This window comes from Equus caballus, chromosome 4 (genome assembly GCF_041296265.1).
Source record: "Equus caballus isolate H_3958 breed thoroughbred chromosome 4, TB-T2T, whole genome shotgun sequence".
In the NCBI taxonomy this organism is placed as follows: Eukaryota; Metazoa; Chordata; class Mammalia; order Perissodactyla; family Equidae; genus Equus; species Equus caballus.
This window is the reverse complement of record NC_091687.1, coordinates 12077196-12094136: the sequence shown is the minus strand read 5'-3', so window position 1 is coordinate 12094136 and position 16941 is coordinate 12077196. Positions and strand designations below refer to the sequence as shown.

Sequence of the window (16941 nt, the reverse complement as noted above, 5' to 3'; positions counted from 1 at the left end):
GGGGATTCGTGAAAGGAAATGGTACCTTTCCCTTGGAGGACTGAGGTTGACTCTGACCTCAGTCTGATGGCATGGAAAACCACCTGGCCTTTCTGGCTGCGGATCCTGGAAGGGGAACAAAGTTCCCCAGAGAGGAAGATTGAAAGGCCAGTCTCACCAGGGCTTTTAGGAAATCCTCACTGCCAGGTCTCTGAGGAGCTCAGGTGAGGCAAGTGTCAGGAATATTGACCCTTCTTATTTTTCTAATTTGTGAGTCTGATTCCATTAAAAGCAGGCAAAAATGGTGGAAAAATGTACTTTGAAGAAGGCAGTAGAGGGGTGAGGTCAACAAACTTTGGTTTCTCTCCAAGCCGTACATCTGCTGTGGCACCCTTGGAGGACCATTGAATCATACCGTGAAAAAGCTACAGCCTGCACGTATTACTGCGCTTTCTTCCACTTGTTCTTCCCTCATTCCCACCACTTCAACACCATCATCACCTCTTCTACCACCACCACCACCATCACCACCATTACTACCCTTTAATGCCCTAAATTATTTGGTGGATACCATTCTAGGTGATTTATGTTTACTTTTTATTTAATTTATATAGCAGGTGTTATTATCTTTAATAATGTGGAGACCAAGGTTTAGAGAGGTCGGGCAGCCTGACAGAGGTGTCTATCTTATACATGACAGAGCTGGAATTCTCACCCAAGCATATCTAACACCAAAGCTGTGCTCTCAATGAGCACTGTGACAGATGGAAAATTCTCTTTGGGGCAGAAGGGAACAGTTCAGATTAACATACAAACTATAAGGCAAAGACCAGTCCTACTCTACATCTCTCCAATCCCCAGCTACACCTCTCCTTCTGCTCACTCACGCATTCAGTGACTCCATAGCACTCTTTAGAATAATTGATTATCCTTCTTGTCCCTTGGCGCCGTCACTCCCTTGTCTGTTTCTGCCAAGCAAGAGGTGGTAGCCGTCTTTCTTTGTTCTAAATTGCTGTAGCCATTCTTGCATTCTCAGCAGGTCACTGTGACCTCTGCTTAAAAAATTCAGGAAAAAATAATTCCTTTCAAAAAGCTCCCCAACATCTAGCACAGCAGGAGATGGGGGCCAAATCTCAACCTGTGAGGATTGGATGGAGCCAAGGGGCATCTGCCAGCCTCGGCCATCCACAGAGCTCGAGGTGCACAGCCATGGGAAAGGCCCATCTCTCCAGGAATCCCAAAGCATTTGTTCCCTCACTGGAAGGTTATAGGCAAGGGAAACACAGATGAGTCAAGAAGCCTAGAATATCTTTTTCAATCATGAACCACACAGAGTTTATGTTGATGCGGATCCTGACGGGGAGATAAACAGTCTGTTGAAGGTTCCTAAGCCTTTTCTCAGCCTATGCCAGCAGCTGAACAGAGGACCAGCCAGGTAGCAGTCTCCTGTTGCTGGCTTGGAAAATTTTCCAGTGGTCTCTTCAAGCAGAAACCTCTTGGAATGAGCCTGAACCCAGTAAAAGAACCAAATGTCAGGAAAGCTGAGCATAAATCTTGTTTAGGGCAGGGATTCCTTGACAGTTGGATTTTTTTTCACTAGGGTTATAAGACAGAATGTGAAAGGAAAGCCCAGTTGGATTTTATGAGCCATCATCCTAGTAGTGTTCTTTCTGGAACAAACTTGCCACTGCAGAACCTTTCTGTTATTTAAGCTCCTGGAGACGGAACTGACTGAGACCCTGTCTGCAGTTATGCATCCTGCCCACACAGTCCGGTGCCGGCTCAGCAGGACATTCCCTGAAGTGGGTAACAAGGTCTGTCTGCTCTTTCAGCACTGCGGCAGAGCGACGTCAACTGCTTATATTAGACGTACCGCATGTTATGAAACTCACTCAAGGCATTCTCATTTTGAAACAGTAAAGTACATCCCAAGAAGTCCCATCCTTAACTTCCAGAAGGCCAATCTTATACTATTTATAACCATTATAGCAGCTAACTTTTAAGGAGACGTTACTCTGTCCAAAGAATTTTACACATGTCATCTCACTTAATCCTCATGATAATCCTATGAGATAAATAGATGCATTATCCTTATTTTATAGATGAAACTGACACAGAGAGGTTCAGAAACTTTCCTGAGTTCATACAGAATATACAACAGAACAAAGATGTGATCTTAAGGCTGTGGAACTCTAGGGCCCATGCTATTAACTTCCACGTAATGCTACCTATGGATCAAATAAAAGAAACTGAGTCCCAGTGGAATTGTTGCTTCCACATCCTCCAACACTTAGGGTCTTAGAGTCACACACGGAATTGACTAAAGGACTGAATAGCAGCTGAGTTCCTGGGGCCAAAGTCCCAAACCACCAGAGGCCTGGTGCTTTCGATTCTAAACTCACATGGGAAAGGTCGTTAGCTCTCGTAGCTCAGGAGCTGGACTAATACCTAACTGACAAGCATGCATTATTTAAAAGAAAAAAAAAAAGCCTGATGAAGCCTAGTGAACAGACCACACAAACTTAGGTCAAGAACGCCAAGTTCTAATTGGGAGAAGATATTTGCAAACCATATATCTGATGACAAGTTAATATCCAAAATATATAAAGAACTCATACATCTCAACAACTATAAAACTAACAGCTCAGTTATAAAATGGGCAAAAGATCTACACAGACATTTCTCCAAAGAAGATAGACAAATGGCCAATGGGCACATGAAAAGATATTCAACATCACTAATTATCAGGGAAATACAAATCAAAACTATAATGAGATATCACCTCATGCCCATCAGAATGGCTGTAATTTATAAGACAAGAAAGAACAAGTGCTGGAGAGGATGTGGAGAGAAGGGAACCCTCATACACTGCTGCTGGAATACAAACTGGTGCAGACACTATGGAAAGCAGTATGAAGATTCTTTAAAAAATCAAGAATGGAACTACCATACAGTACAGCTATTTCACTGCTGGGTACTTATCCAAAGAACTTGAAAACATGAATGTATAAAGATACATGCACCCCTATGTTCATTGCAGCATTATTCACAATATCTAAGACTTGGAAGCAACCTCTGTGCCCATCAAGCGATGAATGGATAAAGAAGATGTGGTATATATACACAATGGAATACTACTCAGCCATAAAAATGATGAAATCTGGCCATTTATGACAACATGGATAGACCTTGAGGATATTATGCTAAGCAAAATTTACACAATTTAAAAAAGACCAGTGTTCACCTGTAGCATCTTTACTGTTTTTAAGTCAACTTTAACCCAAATTCAATGGGAGGCAGACTTCACATCCATGTAGCATGAGCATCACTCTAAGAGCTGTATCGTTTTTTCTAATAGAGAGTATATCTGTGTCCTTCTTCTGTTAATGATGCTGAGATCTTGAGAGCTTGCTCAGACACACACAGACACACATACACACATGCCCTTGATGTGTGCTACAAATAGTATAAATTCTACAGTGATCATTGGATATTGCCTTCCATAGGGGAAAAGAGGCTAAGTTTGTCCTGGAGGAAGCGCCTGAGGAGGTTAAGATGGTCCTTGCTATAACCTGACCACAAAAATCCAATCGGTAGATGCCAGATCCCAGGGTCCCATGTTCCACAGAACAACTGAGTCATTTGAACTCTTTCTGAATAGGAGTAAATAGAGCTTTATATAAAACCGTTTATACTGGCCAGACTTCAAGAACTTAAACTTATTGTTTGATATTTCATAACCTTTATAAGTTAATAAATTTTCAGCCTGATGGATCATCCTGATGTCTGGAGGGTAACTGGAGACCTTGCTGTTTGTGGCAGGTCTAGTGAGCTGCTTTCATCTCTACAAGGACATTTGATAGCTTCCAAGACTTTGTCTAAAAGGAAACTTAGAAGCAAAGTGGGAGAAAAGGAACCCTTCTCAGGGATTTAGGCAACAATTAGAGCCAGTGTTGATTTACTTAATAATCCGAGTGACCCTCTTTCTCTGCTGGCTTTTACATGTGCATTTTCTCCACACTAACCCTTACTGTTGCCTTAGACTATGCCGCTTCCCAAGGCTTCCCATTCCATCTGCCCTCTGCTCCTTCTGCAGTCTGCTTTCCCTGAGGAGAGAGTAAGGACCTCAGAATATACACAATCCTTCTATCAACAAGGTTCCACCTTGACTCTCTCGAGGACCACCCTATGTGGTAGAAGCCAACGTCAACTTCCCCATGGAGAAGGATGTCACTGCACTTGAGAAATGGAAAAGAGATCTGAGGTTATCTCCCAGCCTGCTGCTTTACTTGGCCTGATTAAAGTCATTGCCACTCTCATGTTAAGAAAGCGCCCAACAATGTCCTCTTTTATATCAAAACGTGGGGCCACCTGCATGTCCCAGCCAAAGCAAAAGAAGGAGTATTTGATATGCAGTAAAGGAGGTGTCATTCAGATCATCAGTTCTCCTAAGCCCCATAAACACGTGCCTGAATCACAGGAGAGGAGACAGTGGGTTCATCTTGAGAGGGCTATTTCACTAAAATCTCTGTAAATCACTGGGTGCCCAAGAAAATTACTTTTCTATTCATGAACGAGATGGAGCATAAACATGTAGCAGAGGAATTCTTCCCACTTCAGAGCAGCACATCAGGGAGTTCAGAGAATGTAGCAAAGCTGTGTTCTTCAGTGGTGGCAGGTTATGGCTTTAAAGCAGACGAGGCTTTGGGTGATGGGTCCTGAGCAGAGGTTAATGATGGATGCCTCCATGTTTCTGAGAATATGGGGGAGCATGCTATCCCATAAAACATGAGGATAGTCACCGTGTACTTTAAAGGAAACTAAAGGCTTCATAGTGGAGGATGGGGGAAATAGAAGGGTAGAGATTGTGTTCATTACACTTCGTAATCCCAGTTTTATATCCTGCATTGGTGTGAGGTACATATACTGATACAACTTGGTATAATAATCATTCTGTATGGCTTCCAAGGACTGAAGGCTTAAGGATCATTCTCCGTCCACCTTATGAGAAGCTGTTGCCCAGGGGAATCCTCCGTGGATTCATCATAATCCAATCTCCTCTAGGCCAGAGGGAGAGGTTAACTGGCTACCTTTGTGCTCATAACAGAACTTCTATCAGATGTACTTCTCTGTGTTGTCATGAAACATTTTAGCACAGGTCACTGAATCATAAACCACTAGAGCTGGAAAGTACCCAAGAGATCCTTGGGCTCAATGATTTCTAAACTGATTTAATAAAATTTTTTCAAGTGAAATTTTACTCAGACACCAAAATATAAAATAAATACAGTAGCTATGACTCAATATGGCAGTTCATCATAACTTTTTATTATCTTACCTAATAAATAAAGATGGATTTAATTAGAAAAAGATCATCATTTTTCAGTTGCTAATGAAACAATGCATCTGGGAAATAATCGTGAATGGATGCTGAAACCATAAAATGAAAGGTTGATGGGGAACTTTTTAATGGAAGGGTTGGGCTGATACCAACTGAGCACACTTAGCTTTAGTAAAAGTGGATTAGTCAACTCTATCGTGGTTTCAGAGCTGGTCAACAGGAAGGACATATGAAGAGTATCTATGAAGTACTCTTGCCTAAAAAGAAAAAAGAAATGGAACCCAAATCTAATCAGTTTTCTAAATTTAAATATCAGTTTCCAGAACATAAAAGAATAAATCAAACAATACCATGAGGAAGAAAGCCAAACTCAGAATGTGGGGTAGTCTACAGAACAAATGTCCTCGTTTCTCTAATTGATCAAAGCCACGTGCAGTAGATTTTATTATTGCCCAATGCTTCATTCTTCTTTGCTGTAAGAGGAAGGATTATGCATTCATATAATGATCATACGTTTGTGCCTACTGCCTCTTGGCTGGCCACTCTCCTTGGGGAACTGTGTACATTCCTGACCCACTGATGTTGGCTGTGCCTCTTGATTTGCTTTGACCAATGGCAAATGAGTAAAAGGGACTATGCCATGTCCAAGCACAGCTTCGCTGGTCATTTCATTACCTGCTTTGTTGCCCTTTTATTTCTGCCACAAGAACATCCTGACACAAATAGCCTGGGTCCCAGAATAAGAAGACACATAGCAAGAGGCTGAGCCACTGCCAACTGCAGATACTGTGCAATGTGAGCCAGAAACAAAAACGTTTAACCTTTGTTGTTATAGCCATTGAAATTCGGGGGTCAGTTGTTACCCCAGCAAAGCTGGTAAATTTAATACAACACACACACACACAGAGCAGAACTTATAGAATAAAAGAAACCTAAGAAATGTAACCATTGAAGACATGTTGTAGACCTTGATTGGATCTGGATTCAAACAATTCAGACTACAAATGTCACTTTTGGTTGGGATAATTAAAACAATTTGGATAATGTTTGCATATTATGTAATATTAAGGAGTTATTGATTTTGTTAGGTTTGAGAATGTTCATATATGCACGTATTTCTCAGTTAGAAATGTATACTTAGATATTTACTGGTCAAGTGATATGAAGTCTGGATTTTCTTTTGAATACTCCAAGAAAAAAAAAGTCAGGAGATAGATTAAATGTTCATAAAATATCGATAATTATTAAAGCTGGACGATGTACACACAGAGGTTAATTATACTGTTATCTCTAATTGTTAATTATACTGTTATCTCTAATTTTATGCATGTTTTAAAATTCTTCTTATAAATAATTTTTAAGTCTTAGCAAATGAATTAAAAAAAATTAACAAACAACGTGATGGCAGTCCCCAGCGGAAAATTCCAGAATTTCTGGAAGATGTAAAGTGTTTGTATTAGTGGTAATTTAGAAAGTGAAGATGAGAAAGCTTCAATGTCAAGTGTGTGTGGGGTGTGTGTGTGTGTGTGTGTGTGTGGTGGAGGATGGAGTTGGGAGAGTAGTCTTGAAAAGACTTGATCAGCCCCAGACAGCATAGCACAGAGCTGACAACAAGGCATGTAAATGGAAGCCTGTATAAGTAACAGCTGATGTTATGACATCCACCCATCCACACACCTACACACAGAATGATGCCCAGTAAAGGGTTTGCCTTCCAGATGAAAAATAGTAGGCTCCCTTTCTTTTTAAACAAAACAAAACAAAACAAAACAAAGCCTACCTGGGCAAAACTAGGATGGCTAATGTGGGCACTGATGTCTAAGAGCAAAGCACTCCAAAATCGGGCATTTTAATGTGATGGTCAGCTCCCCACATGTTAACCCTAAAGTGAGACCTACAGGACAACTAGCCCTGCCCACAGGGGAACCCCAGCCAGGCCACCATTGCTCCATTTGTACATGTGAATGGATGACGAGGATCACCACACAATGAGAGAAAACCTGCAGCATGACAGAGATAAACACGGGAAAAATGACACCAGAGAAAACAGAAATAATCAGGAAACAGAGGATAATATTTTTTTAGAAAAAGGAAAAACTTTGGATTAACGTTCTCAGAGAGACTCGAAACAAGATGGCATCCAGAAGACAAGAGTCAGATTCTATGAAAAAGGAAAAATCAGAGATAAAGTCCGGTTAGAAATTAAATTCACTCCCAAGCCCCAGTCTGTCCCATCCAAAGAAAGAAGAAAAAATAAAAGAAGATAATGTAGGCCCCACCAGAAAAATGAGAGAAATAGGACACTTGGCTTCCCTGGGAAGGTGAAGGAAGAATTAGGGGCCACCGAAGAGGAATAAACCTGAGTGAATGAGAGGGGAGTTGGGAGAGCCATTCATCTAGGTGGACGGTGTACACCTGAGCTCTGTTTAGATCTGCAGTGTTTTCACCGTATCTGGTTCTGTCACCAGACATTGTCAGAATATACGACACACACATGTGCAGAAGCAATTTGGTATGACAAGCATATTTTAGAAATGCAAGACCAAAGAAGACTCAGCATCATATGAAGTAAATCCTCAAGTACCTGATAACTCAGCCAGGCTTTTATTTCTAGAACCAAAAACTTCAAAGTCTAGTCTCTCTATGAATTGTCAGCACTTGGTGGAGAAAGGTTAAGGTTCCAAAAAATATCTAAAGTTCTCTCACAGTGAAGTCAATTCCCTAGAGAAGTTCCTGTCATTTAGTTTTGAGAGTTTGTGGTTTTTGGAGGAGAGTTATGGTTGAAATTTTTGTAAAAAGAAAAAGTTTACATGTTGAGTAAAAGTTTACTCACCATCCCCCCACCACTCACTGAGTACACATTAATGCCTGCCGTACATTACTGAAAATCCAAAAAATATGTCCAAATTACTTTCACACAGTCTATGTCGAAAAATGCTTAAGTGCCTAGAATCCATTTGATAATGATTTGGGGGAAAATATCCAAAGATGAACTTTGAAATCGTGTATGATTTCCAGCAAACAGAGACGGATGCACATTTGGGTATAACATGAAAGATATTTTTAGGAAGCTTTTGCTAAATTGTTTATTACATTTTATCTAAAGACCATTTGAGGTTCTGATTACAAGTCACAATTCAAGAGACACTTTGCTCATCTGAGAACATCATCTGGCCAAAGGAAGCTTGGAGCAGGTCAAAGTGATCAATACACAAAAGGAAGATAAGCCTTCAAAAAATTCATAAATAGACCTCAACTTTAAATGTTTTTGAACTCCATCCAGGCTCTAAGTAAAAAAGAATCTATGTCTATATTAAAGAAGAGAAAACCTTTTATGAATTCTGGGGAAGGGTACTATCAAAAAAAGGAATAGCTGATCCCAGGGGAAATGAGAAGGCTGACAATGTGGAAGCTGGAAAGGCTCCAGGCTGCACAGGCCCCTCCCGGAGCAGCAGTTGTGTGGTGTCCATCCACAGCGGGAACTGTGACTGAGCAGTGTTTGTCAAGTGTGGCAGCCCTGGTTGAGACGCACACATGCAAATTTGTTCAGCATAATGATTTGCTAACCCACCCCAAAGGGCTTTACCATCCCAGCATACCAACTCCACCTTCCATGAGCCTGAGACAACCCATGTAGACTTTGGAGAGGAACCTCTGATTTATGGTGGTAAAGCCTTTTTTCCCTCAAAACTCTAGCTCTGGCCTCTGCAAGGAAAGAAGCTAAATCAAACAGTTTTCATACATAGGATTCTAAGTCACGGGTGGCACTACCTCCTTAGTTACATCTCTGACTTGGTACAGACATATAATATCCTTTCCTTTAATGAGTTAAAAAGACTTTCTAGAAACTTCAACATGCCCAGACTGGACATTTCCTAGTATTAGCCTTCTTACTTTTCTCACGGAATAAATTGACAGACAGCTTGACTCTAGCATAATGTTTAAGAGTGTGGGTTCCTGAGTACAAATGACAGCCCCAATGTGTAAGTGTTCTCTGACCTTAGGAAAGTTACTGAAGCAATCTAATGCTCAGTTTCCTCCCCTGAGAAATAGGGATGAAGATCTTGTCAACCTTCAGAGTTGCTATGAGGATTAAATGAGATAATCTTTGTAAAGTTAGGATATTCCCCTGCCCAGAGGCATTGCAGCTACGAACAACAGAAGCAGTAACTCAGACTGGATAAAACAATAAGGAAATGTGTGTTTCAAATAGGCTGGGATCCAGAAGAGCAGGCTTCCCACAAAATGATTGACAGTTTGACGGATTGTCTAAAACCTAGGTTCTTTCCCTCTCTCATATGCTGTTCTTATTTCTTGTCCATAATAAACAAGAAAGGGCAAGGCAAACTTTCTAGCTTTCTAGTAGACTTCTCTCATCCCATTGGCCAGAATTGGATCACAAACCCATTGTAAAATTGTCACGGCACGTAGAACAGGACCCCACCATGACGGGAAGAGACTTGTCTTTGGAGGACAAACGGATGTAGAGGAAGATCATTTAAATACCCAGGACAGGTTACTTCTTATTAGCATTCTTGTCCACGTTATGTTGTCCTTATAGTCCTAGAAGAAGTTTTTCCAAAGATGCAACTGGCTACCACTTCAAAGGTCTTGAAATGGCAAATAGATTTTATTTTTTGTGTCACTTTAGATCTGCTTCTAGTGGCTGTCTAAAGCGGTGCTTAAGGAGGATTCTGGGGCTCCATCTATGGTGGGGAAGGGAAGGTGACATGGTTGGTTATAGAAATTGACTAGGCGTGCAAGATAAGGCTTCATCAAGGCCATGGGTAGAACTGGACAACTGGGCCCTGTTCCATTTGCATCTTTCTTTCTGGCACTTTTTAAACTTGAGGCCACATAGGACTACTGCTAGCATGGCTTCAAGCCTTTTAGACTAAAACCGAGAGTGCATTTTCACCACTGAAGAACGAGTTAAACAGAATAGCTGGTCTTCCAGATTTCTGAGAAAGCGAGCTTTCTCAACAGACCAACTCAACCACTATTCACTGGGAACTAACTCATGTCCCTATTTTGTGCCAGGTGCTTAGCAGACTACAAAAGATGTGGAAGGCACAAACTCTATCCTTAAGAATCTTTCATTCTATCTCAGAAATAAAGCATGTGGACAGCAAAGTGTTAAAGAGTAGTGCAAGGCAACCTAGAATTCAGGGTCTGAGGAAATTGCTAGAGCCATTTTAATTGGCCATGACTAAACTGACCAAGGAGAATCCCATAATTAGTGGCAGCACCATGGTGCAGACTGGCATATGGGCTCAGCCTAAACCTGTAACAGGGACTGATATTTTGCATGCAGCAGACATACAGATGGCCTCAGAGTTTTTCAGACCCAGTGTCAATTTCTCCCATGTGTTAACTGTAGCCACTACCACGACCTTGTATAAACACATCTTCTTCCAGCGAAGGATGAGTCTTGAAGCCTGATGAGGTAGTAAGTTTCTAGAGCCTAACAGTGTGGCATTGGCTTCTCAAGGCTCCATCTTCCAACACAACCGTCAGGATTCACAGCTCAGAAATGATAGATCTGCTCTAAGTGACTCTGCACACCGAGCCGAGCGAATATATTATATAGAGAATATATTGTGTATCACAAATTCTTACATGATTGCCCATACAATGCTGTATGTTTATAACCCATTTGGAGCAGCTCGGCCTGATGAAAATGTATAGAGTAACAATAATATTTACTCACCAACAAGTACTTAATCCTGAGCACTGTACAGGCAAGAAGGGGACATGCTGTAAAGCTAGGGGAAAATATTCCTGGTTTACAAAGCATTTATAATCTGATTAAGCTAATACAACATAGATATATGGAACAAAATGTACAAAGCAACATATAAAAGTACATCTCTGGTCCAGGTCCTTACTGATTCACAGGCAGATTATGGCAGTCGGTCCTTTGGCTTGGGTCCTTCTACACTCCAGTGGATTCGATCACCACTACCAGGGCCATCTTCTCAAAGTACAGCAGTGGGCAAGTCACTTCCTTGTTGGGAAATCTACACTGGCTGCCCACTGCCCACAGAAAAATTACCCCCTTGACTTTCGAGGCTTCCAACTACCCTCTGAAACCTGCTCCTCTCCAGCCTTCCAATCTATTGCCAGTATAGCAGCCCCCTTTCCCGACTCCAATATTCTCTTTAACTAAATTTTACTCAAGATCTCTATTTCCAAATACGTCACAGCTTTCCTGCCTCCACATCTTGCTCATCTCTGCATGTAATACAATTCCTGCCTTCATTTATTTAAGTCTCACTCTTCTTTGAAGATGAACGTTTGTTTCTTACACACTTTCCTAAACACACCACATTACAGAGATTATTCCCTCCTCTGAACTCCAATACCACTGACATTTCTCATGTAATACCATGAGGTAATTCTGCATCAAGTTTATATAAGTGTCTCGCCTTCCCAGCTTTATTTCCAGCTCCTTGATGTTGAGCACCTTGTCCCAATCCTCTCTACCTCCCCAAAGCTTAACAACACAAGGTCTTTAACACTGCTGTTGATGGCAAAATTAAGTCAGGCATAAGTATGGAGCAAAGAAGTAATCAGTTATAATCAGAAAGGACTATAGTGAATTTTAAAAAGTTTACTAGACAGGTGACTTTTTAAACTGGGTTTGAAAGAAAGGACAAGAACGGCAGAAGGGCAAGAAGGAGAGGAAGCAAGAAGGGTGTGGGTTAAAATGGTGACCGTGGATGTGGAAAGGAACGGGTGGATCTGGGAGCCTGGCCCTGTTCTGATAGTTGCGTAAAATCAACAACCTGGTACAGAAGTCTGGTTGCCAGATGTCCTTCCTTTTGCATATCTTCTAGGTGTAACTTGCTTAGGTCTATAGAGTCGACAATTAGGGCCAAGAAAAAGTCATCATCTAGGCTTAAATTCTATCTGATGACCTTTCAATGTCCTTCTTCCATTCAGTTTTTTGAAATATCATTTCCTTTGAGGAGGTAGCTTTTTCCAACGGGAAGCTTGCTAGTGAGTTTTTTGGTCCTCACTTTAACCTGTCAGAAAAATTGTACAGAATTGCAAATGTTGATTGTTTCCCACGTGTACTTATCTTCCTTTTCATGTCCTCAGGTCCCCTCAAAACTCCATCTTGTAGAGAAGATGCCATGACATCCAGACCTGCAGGTTTTCAGGAATGTGGGGGTTATCATGGGGCATGTGTTGATCAAGGGGTCACCTGGGATCTGCTGAGGCTGCAACTGCGATCCAACCTGGTAACCCTGACCTGAGACCCTTCCCATGCTGAACACTTCAGCCTCAATCACACCTCAGCTCTTCTCCAGAGTAGACATCTGCAGAACACATACATCAAGGAGATAGGAAGATGGCCAAGAAACGTGTGGATTGTCCCACTTCATATTTGTTACCTTTGTAAACCCTCTACTTCCCTACAGTTCTGGGTCGCCAGATACCCAAAAGGGGTACTCATGATTCCCCCTTTAAATGGTATTGTTCAAACCTGTCCATCACTTTTCTCTACACTTATGGCATTCTCTGTGCATCTATAGCATAACCCTAAATGAAAGAACCATGGGATGGAAAGACTTGAAATAAGGATATCAGAAACTATCTCACCAAAGCCCTTTACTCTACAGAGTAAACCATAGCCCAGGAGAGGGATGTGGCCTGGCCAGCGTCCCCTGGGCATGTTACAGTTCTCTGATCACATTAAGGACTAAGATTTTTCATGCAATTTGATTGATGTCCCTAATGTAAACTGCAATTGTGAAAAACAACTAATAAGTTCCCTCCATTACCTAGAATGTTTTATTCCCTCCACTTTAGAAACACACTTATGGCAAGAAGTCAAAACAAAGATTTCACATTTCCATTAAAAAGCCCCAACATTTGTAAGCTTTCTCTGGGGATCCTATTACACCTCAGTGAGCTCACCTCCCTGCTCCCTTTAACTTACATAATATAAAAAAGGACATAGAGGTGACCAGGCAGGCACCTGCTCTTCTGTCTCGTGGACCAACTTCCTCTAGAACAGTGTTTCTTGATGGCAGCACTAGCGACATTTTAGGCCAAATAATTCTTTGTTGTGGGGCTGTCCTGTGCATTGCTCCTGTTTATCAGCATCCCTGGCCTCTACTCACTAGATGACAGGAGCAAACCGTCCCCACTGCTGCCCCAGTCATGAGAACCAAAAATATCTCTAGATATTGTCAAGCGTCCCATGAGGGAAAAGTTGCTCCCCTCCCCCTTGAGAACGACTGGGTCTAGAACACCGTGAACATGGATGTTATTCTGAGGGATCCATCCAGAAGTTTCTCATCAGCATTTGTCTTCCACACCCGGACCCCCCCACACTGACTCTATGATTCCTGCTGTGATTTCAACCCTGAAATCCTGCAAAAAGGTTAACATAGGGCGGGCAACACTGCCCCTTGCTCTTCATCATGCCTCCACACAAGGCTGGGCAGGAGTACCACACTTAACAAAGTAGAGATAATGGATGAAAGTTACAACCTTGAAGGTCAAAACTGAAAGTCACATATTAAAAATGACTTTTTGCCATAATCTAATGGGGAACTGTATTAGTTATCTATTGCTGTGTAACAAATTGCCCCAAACTAAGGCTGACTTATCTATTAGAAATAAAGCTAAAACAACAAATATTTATTATTTTACACAGTTTCTGAGGGTCAGGAATCTGGGAGTGGCTTAGCTGCATGATTCTGAGATGTCAATAAGCTGTTGGCTGGGGCTACAGTCATCTCCAGGCACTACTGAGGCTGGAGAATCTGCTTCCAAACTCACTCATGTGGTTCTTGGTAGGCTGGTAGGCCTCAGTTCCTCACTGGCTGTTGGCCAGAGGCTTCAGCTCCTTGTTGTGTGGGCCTCTATAAAGGGCTGTTTGCCCCATGGCAACTGGCTTCTTCCAGAATGAGTGATGAGAGAGAGAGAGAGAAAACAGAAGCTTCAGTTTTTCATAACCTAATCTCCAAAGGGATAAGCCATCACCTCTGTTATATGCTATGTCCACAGAACAACCTTGGTACAATGTGGGAAGGGACAGCACAAAGGTGTGAAGCTGGGGTGAGCCTCATTGGGGCCATCTTAGAAGTCGCGTGCCATGGAAACCCCTCAGTCACTTAAAACTTTCCTAAGTTTAACCTCTTCCCATATCACAAACATGGTCATTTCTAATAGTGGGTGTCCTCAGTTTCATTTGAAAATAGGAAGGGATTTGCATCTGGTCAGAATGGTGACCCTGAGGCAACACATCATGAAAAAAATTCAACATACTCTGTTCCTAAAGTGACAATAGTAGGCTGATTCATTTTAGAAGAACTTTCAACAAAAGCAGGTTTCTAGTTGCCCTCTTTCAATAGAAAAAGTAATTAATAAGCCATAGGATGTTATTCCCTATTTCAACCACGAAGATTCCATGAAAACTATTCATCAAACTAAATGTATCAAATATTTATTGAGATTCTTCTCTGAGTTATACGTTTACTTATGTATTGTTATATAACAAACCACCTTGAAACAGTGGATTAAAACATCAATTTGTGTGGGTAAGGTTCAACTGGTCAGTTCTTCAGCCCCATGGAGCAGTGGCTGGGGTCTCTTACTCAGTGGTATTTACGTGGTTGCAGAAGTGCGCTGGAGGTCCAAGAAAATTTCACTGACATGTCTGCTGTCTTTGTGCTCCTCTAAGTGGTCCCTCTCTGTCTGAATAGTGGTCATGGACTTCCTCAGAGGATAGTGGTCAGACTTCTTTCATGTGGTTGACTTCCAAGAACAAAAGAGGAAGATACTCAACTTCTTCGAGGCTTGGCCTACAATTGGCACAGTATCACATCTACCACATTCTGTTGGTCAAAGTGAGTCACTTTTGGAAAGCATACCCTTTTGGAAAAGTTCTCTCATGTCCAATCCCCTTTAAACTTCAAATCTTTGGCCTAATGTCTTTGACCTCTAGACTCAGATGTAAAGGACTCAAGCGATTAGGTCAGGCCCACCCGGATAATTTGCCTATCTTAAAGTCAATTGATTTTGAACATTAATTACAACTGTGAAATCCTTCCATTGTAGCATTTAGATTAGTGTTTGACTGAATTACTGGGAGAAAGTGTGTACATCAGGGGCTGGAAACCTTGGGGACCATTTTAGAATTCTTCCTACCAAAGTGAGACAGTTGATAACATTTCAATAATTTGTTGTCTAATTAATAGTACTCTATCAATGTTAATTTCCCAGCTTAAATAGTTGTACATTGGTTATATAAAATGCTAACATTAGTGGAAACTGGGCAAACAATATATGGGAATTTTGCATTCTGTTTTTGTAATGCCTTGTAAATCTAAAATTATTTAAAATAAAAAGTCAATTGGGCCAGCCTGGTGGCATAGTGGTTAAGTCTGTGCACTCAGCTTTGGCAGCCTGATGTTGCAGGTTCAGATCCTGGGTGTGGACATACACACTGCTCATGGAGCCATGCAGTGGTGGCATCCCACATACAAAATAGAAGAAGATTGGCAACGGATCTTAGCTCAGTGACAATCTTCTTTGCAAAAAATAAGTAAAATAAACAAATAAATAAAATAACAAGTCAAAAAAAAAAGAAAAGCAAGCCATCAGCCCAGCCCAGATTCCACGGGGAGGGAAATAAAGTGTGTCTCTTGATGGGAAGAGAGATACGTGTATATGGGGAAGGAGGAATTGATGGCGATCATCTTTGAAGACTATTTATTACAGGCACCATGACTAATAAAAAAATGAATATGACCAGTTCCTTTCTCATAGAACCTGTAATCTGGTGGGTGAGAGAACGTCTATTCTACAGACACTTATTGTGGCTCTCCCACCGAGTAGGCATCATAATAATCACTGGAGGTACAATGGTGACTAAGATTCCCACAAGGATATGACAGTTTAATGAGAGAGAGTGATTGGTGACCAGAAATTATAACCCTAGGTGTGATAACTCTTATGGTCAGAAAAATGCAGAGGACTGAGTTAACAAACAAGATGCAGAAATCACTACGAATTGTGAATATCAGAAAAAGTTTCATTCGTAGGTTAACAGACAAACACAAAGATGTACGGCCCTCTCCCCTTCACTGTAATACTTTGAAAATGCTCCAAACAAACCAAAAGAAGTTACCTGTATGGTTCACTGCTGTATCTTCTCATTTGGGGAGATTATGTTTTTCATTGAATTTTCTTATAGAGTAGGTTTTTACACAATGAATATTTTCCTACTAACATAATTTTTAACTCCTGCTGGAGTCATAGATATCATCCTAGACATCTCTCATACGTCTTTCATTTGGCAATGAGCATCTGAAATTTAATTGGAAATGGCTGTCTCTCCTTTTCCAACACTTTTTAGTGTCCCTGTAAGCCATACTTTGTTTACACGGGATCGCCTCTCCCACTGCAACGCCCTCAGCTTTCAACAGCGTGCTGGCTGCTCGAGGTTCTCTCGTTTTTCTCAGCAGTGGTCTTTGGGAGAGCTGCTTTTGACCCACTTCATCGGCAACTTAGGACTCCATTTAACCTTTAAAAAGAACCAAAAATGGCAATTTGTGTCTGTAAATTTACACACAGAAAAATCTGCTGGGGTGGGGAGAACA

At 41.3% G+C, this 16941-nt stretch overlaps 1 protein-coding gene across 3 annotated transcripts in view; it reads right to left on the bottom strand.

Annotated features, from left to right (window-relative positions):
* The window catches only part of SUGCT (succinyl-CoA:glutarate-CoA transferase), a 749025-nt gene that overhangs the window by 45782 nt on the left and 686302 nt on the right, over positions 1 to 16941 (bottom strand). For 2 of the 3 annotated variants that reach the window (XM_070264348.1, XM_070264356.1), the window contains one exon: positions 16356 to 16865. The exons of the other annotated variant lie outside the window; for it this stretch is intronic. In XM_070264348.1, coding sequence (XP_070120449.1) covers positions 16861 to 16865 — 5 coding nt within the window. In that variant the 3' untranslated portion in view covers positions 16356 to 16860. Of the gene's footprint in view, positions 1 to 16355; positions 16866 to 16941 lie in introns of those variants that run through there. 3 annotated transcript variants of the gene reach the window in all.